Source organism: Esox lucius, chromosome 19 (genome assembly GCF_011004845.1).
Source record: "Esox lucius isolate fEsoLuc1 chromosome 19, fEsoLuc1.pri, whole genome shotgun sequence".
NCBI lineage: Eukaryota > Metazoa > Chordata > Actinopteri > Esociformes > Esocidae > Esox > Esox lucius.
The window spans coordinates 9,739,141-9,744,405 of record NC_047587.1 but is presented as its reverse complement, the minus strand read 5'-3'; the positions used below and the strand labels follow the sequence as shown (position 1 = coordinate 9,744,405).

The 5,265-nt window shown below is 44.1% G+C and overlaps 1 protein-coding gene across 1 annotated transcript; it reads right to left on the bottom strand.

Annotated features, from left to right (window-relative positions):
- Positions 1-1,417: 1,417 nt before the first annotated feature.
- dusp6 (dual specificity phosphatase 6) lies at positions 1,418-5,265 on the bottom strand. Its single transcript, XM_010883605.4, has 3 exons — positions 4,225-5,265; positions 3,585-4,019; positions 1,418-2,484 (listed from the first exon to the last, which is right to left on the bottom strand). The coding sequence occupies exons 1-3, from the start codon at positions 4,622-4,624 to the stop codon at positions 2,171-2,173; spliced, it is 1,149 nt and encodes a 382-aa protein (XP_010881907.1). The 5' UTR covers positions 4,625-5,265; the 3' UTR covers positions 1,418-2,170.

Below are 5,265 nucleotides of genomic sequence, written 5' to 3'. Positions count from 1 at the left end.
CAGGTTACTCCATGTTTAGGGACTTTCATTTGACTTTGATGGACAACTCTATGCAAACAAATAACTTTGACCTCACCTGGGGCCTCTGGGGACTGTGTGCTTTTGTTTCACAGACCACATTAGGATGAAAAGTCTTAACAAGCATTATAAAACATGAACAATCTGGGCCTTTTTAGGACCTTTGGTAATTTTAGGTTTAGGCATTACTGGTTAGGTTAAGGGATTAGAGCCAGGTTAACTTCAGGTATTGTTCTAGGAAATACAAGGCCATGTGGGTACACCACAACCCGGGCATAAATACAAACACACACACACACACAGAAAAAAAAACTTGGAATAAACAGATCTTCAATGAGTCATCTACTTAATAAGTCAGTTCGTCTGAAATTACGGCTTCGAACTATCTGTACCCTTGAGGTCAGATTTTGGAGGAGCTTCAAAGAGAACATGACGTGGCAGATAAAGACATTTCATACTCTGCTATCTTGACATTGTGTTAGGTGCCATTTATATCGGGCAGTTGGTGCATTAAACAGACAAGATGTTGTTAAAGGGCAATCGTATGTTTGTGAATGGCTCGTTGTGAGTCATGAGTCTGACGACTGAAGTGAACCTGAGTACACGTAAACACATCACCGTGTGACATTGAAAAACATCCACAGTGTGGAGACACGAGTAAAGACATTGGCACAAGGAAGTAGACAAAATAGTAATTTATTAATAACTTATCATTTCTTTACATTCGTAAGAGAGGATTGTGGACTGTAGGGGTGGTGGGGAATGAAACCAAAATGTCTCCCCCATAGACGAGACTTATCCCAGAAGGAAGGGACAACAACCGCCCCCCATAATCTGGATTATTTTCTCAACCAACAAAAAACTGCATTTTTCAGAATTTCCCTGAAGAAGCAAGGCAAGCGGAGCCTCCTGCTTTGTCAACATTTCCCAGACTTTGAAAGCCATGCACACAGATAAGCATGTACTTGCTTTAACCCTCAATGTTCCCCACTAAACAAAAACAAAATGTAGACATCTTAATTCAGCTCGCAGAAAGCTATTTCCATCAAAGTACAAATAATTGGACCTTATTTATTCAATACAGGCATGCCCTGATCGTTTCAGTGACTCAATTGAAATTATTCAAATTAATTAAGTCATTTCTTTATGGTTCACTTTGGTAAAATTGTAATAGATGGGGAAAGCGTAGCTCTGGGAAAGTAATTTGAGGGTTAATGCATGATAACACATCTATGTACAAAACTAAGGCATACAACCAAGGTGACTTTGATTCATGTAAAGTGGGTGCACAAAAGGCCTGGCGGCTGAATTCACATAAAAAGCAAATATGAAATATATTACAGAAATACACAATTTTTACAATTCTTGTAAAACCTATTAAAAATTTTTGGCATAATAAATGTAACGTTACTGATCAATATACAGTCGGTTTGCTTACATAAAGCAGAAGATGAAAAAGAATCTTCAGTACCCACTTGTTGCAAAAGGGAATACACTAGAGCGAGGCTTTACTGTATAGCCGTTCATATTAAGGTATATACATGTGTATAAATGATTCAACTGACTCCACACATGTAAAATCGAGTTCAATACACTGTGCCGTCTTAACCAGGGGTGTTTCAACCTCCAACAGGCAAGTCTTCACAGAAGACAAGTAATATGCACCTGGAAAAAGCCTTGAAGGTGCAAGTGCTGGCCCAAAAACAAAAAGGATTGTTTATATATATATATATATATATTTATATACTGAGTTCACAATCATGTCTCTTTGGCACACCAGCCTTTTCGTTGTGAAGCCTAACGTACACGTGACTATCAGATCACTTAGCGTTTCTTTCAACGCACTCAGAAAAAAAAGAGGCAAAAGCCTCCGCTGAGTCCAACAGCAATGTAGGCATTCAGGAGAGTTAATGAGCCGTCTCTTTCTCTCTCTTCCACCTCTTATCTCTGTCTTTCTTTCTCTGTCCACATTATTCGCAGCAGCTGCGTGCGAGCATTCAGGCAGACCAACCGTGCAGCCCGCTTGGCAGCTGCTAACCTCAAGCCAACTGTGTCAATAACGCAGGATGTCACCGTGTCACAACAGGTGACGGAAATAAATAAGAGAAACACTGCAGTGCTCTGGCCAGTAGGGGGTGACAGTGGCACTGCTTCACGTGGACTCCAGTGGGTCCAGTTGGAAGACGTTGTGGTTGGTGGGGGTTGTGAAGAACAGGGGCTGTTTAGGGGCCACCACGCGGTTATCGCAGGGGCTCTTCAGGCCCAGGGTGTGCTCAAAGTCCAGGAGCTGGCCCATGAAGTTGAAGTTGGGTGAGATGTTGGACTTCTTCATCTTGACGATGTCATAGGCGTCATTCAGCGACAGGTTGAGCTTCTGCATGAGGTAGGCAACGGTGACGGTCACCGAGCGACTGATGCCGGCCAAACAGTGGACCAGGACGCCGCATTTCTGACCCCGGGCCTCATCTGAGGAGGACAGAAACAAACAAGATTTTGTTATAGACCTGTGCATGATTTGCATTATTTCTATTTCGGCGGAGAAAAGAACGGCGACACAATAAAATGGCCATTAATTCAGACATAGGACTACTGCGAGGACAACCAGATAAAACTGTGCCTGTGGCGACAAAGGGACAGTCAGCTTCAATTAGTAGGCCTGCTGTACAGCCATACTGGTTGTAGCCAACACTGACTCAACCATCTCCACAGCTACGCGGCGGAAGTACAAAAGGATAACAGTCACTAAGGGAGATCAATCAGCAAACGGCAGCAGTACTGTGCGCATAAACAGAGCCGTCATTCTTTAGCTTGGCCAGGAGTGCCACGACTTGGAAATGGTCTATTAACGCTCTATCAAGCCATTCTTCAGCCTGCCCGGGTTACTTGACAATAGTGTCATTTGGGCGTGTAAACGTAGGAGTCATGAGGGCACCCTGTCGGGGCTAACAGGATGTCAACACAGCCTGTAAATGTCTCTCTTTGTGAAGGGAAAACATTGCTGTGCTGTCCTAGATTACTTTCAATGGCTGCTTCCTTCCTGTTGTGCTCAAATTACCAATCCCCCCCACCCCCCTCGCTTTTTCTCCCCCTCTCCGATTTCCACGCAGGCCTTTGTATTACAATTACACAAGCCCGGAGTAAGCTACAGACAAAAAGGTAGAGACAGGAAGTTTTCCATTGAAGTTTTAATTATTGCAATTTGGGAGCAGCTTGTAGTTAGGGACTTTGAACTGGAACAGTATTTGACAATGGCCGTAATTGTGTTCACACTGTATGTCCCCTCCACAATGACTGAGAATAGGTTACTCCAGGAAACCTACAATCCCAAATGTACAATAATAACTAAAAACTTCCTGACGATATGAAGATAACCTATTAATAGGATTAAGTTATTGCTCTGTGGACCTGTGGCTTCCACTTGGCATTGTCATATAGGCCTAAATCTATAACAAAAATATTAACTTTCCTCAGATAATTCTGAGATTATACAAAACATGTTCTTTAAATATAATAATGTGAGCAAAACAGGGGATCTTGTGTGCTTCGACAGAAGTGACATCGCTTACCTATGAAGCTAATGGCATCGGGGAAGAACTGTGACAGGTTCTGGCTCCAGTGATCCGAGATCGGGATTTGCTTGTACTTGAATTCCCCGCCGTTCTCGAACATGTTGGGGAGGTTGGGGGTCACGTTCAGAATGTACTTGATGCCGAACTCTTCCAGAATATCAAGGTTCGTGGAGTCCTTGGCACATCCCAGGTAGAGGTGCGGAAGGATCTCCACTGGGAACGAGGGTTGGGGATTGGACAGGGGACTGCCGTCTGAGTCAGTGGCGCTGCTCGGGTCGCGGTCGATGTCGGACTCAATGTCTGAGGAGTCCGAGCTAATTCGCAGCCCCCCAAGCCCGAGCACATGGCCAGTCGGGGGACTGCTGCTGAAAGAGCGGTCCAGATTCGTCTCGCACAAGGAAGGGAACTCGGCTTGGAATTTGCTGAACCCACCTAGAAAAATGGATGAAATTAATTTGTTAGATACGTTAATTTATTTAAAAAAAAATACTGATACGAAATTTGGTCACCTTATACGCATTCTGACCCAGGTGTTCGCTAGAATTGAAATAATCCCATATCGATTGTTTGTTCACTGAGTACACATTGGGTTTATTTTGTGAATAACATGCGCTTCCAGACAAATAATAACACTTACCCTCTAGGTAAAAAGCCTTGTAGCCCTCGTCTTTCATCCTCTTGAGGAGCAAGCCAAGCACCGATCCCCCATCGACATTTTCGTTCCATTCCCTGCTATACTCGTCATATAGCACAATTGTATCAGTCTTGCACCTCCTTGCAAATCTCTCCCGGTCTTCGCCATTGGAGAGCAAGGACTTGATGGGGAGATTGCCCTTCTTCAGGCGCCGAAGCATCAAACTCGGAATGGCAACGTTAATCGCCGTTTCGACGTGCGAAGACTCGTAGAGTTCCTGGGTCCTGCAGTCCATTACCAATAGGCAGTCTTTGCGCGTCTCGAGCTGCTCTCGCAGCCACTCCACGGTCTTGCTGATCGCCATTACCGATTCGAACTGAACGGGCTTGAGCTTGTCAAGCATTTAGGAAAAAAATATGGTCACTTCACTGCAGGAAAATTCTGAGGTCGGTCCTTGTAAGCTACCGCAAAAGGCCGTCAACAGCTGAACGTTATGACGAATGAAGCATTGATGTAAAAGCGCAAACGGGTCAGGAAAAATATCTTCTGGAATATGTTTTTAATTAAAACGTGTATTGTTAAGACCTTTAATGGCTGTTTGCTACGGTTCGATAGAAATCTGCAAAACCTGAATGTTTCTTAGATACCAGACCGCAGATTACCGGTACTAGCACTCATTCATGCAGCTTGAAGAATGCCTATGTATTTATCAATGACTCACTGGGCAGCACTGACGTTATCTTCTTGTTATAAAACTCCCGCGTTCGCATTATAAAGTGCAATTCTCCTGTAAAATCCCGATTGATTGCAATTCAGTTGTAAATGCATCTCATTTGTATCTCACGTTATCTATTTCCAAGTTCTCGTTGCGAATAAGTATATTTTCTCGTCCGGGTTGGTTCGTAACGACGTGCTCTCGACCGGGCAAAGCTAGTGAATGGTCACAAACGCGAGGCGTTTCAATGGATACATTATATCGGTCAGCCAATCAGAGGGAGCCGAGCATTCGTCGCCCTGGAAACGAGGCCGGATGGAACGGACTGT

Excerpts from the sequence above, each read along its gene's own strand:
- dusp6 (XM_010883605.4), bottom strand. The coding sequence starts at position 4,624 with ATGCTTGACAAGCTCAAGCCCGTTCAGTTCGAATCGGTAATGGCGATC. Across the intron at positions 4,020-4,224 it reads CAAGGCTTTTTACCTAGAGG|GTGGGTTCAGCAAATTCCAA; the intron begins GTAAGTGTTATT and ends CCATTTTTCTAG. Across the intron at positions 2,485-3,584 it reads CGATGCCATTAGCTTCATAG|ATGAGGCCCGGGGTCAGAAA; the intron begins GTAAGCGATGTC and ends TGTCCTCCTCAG.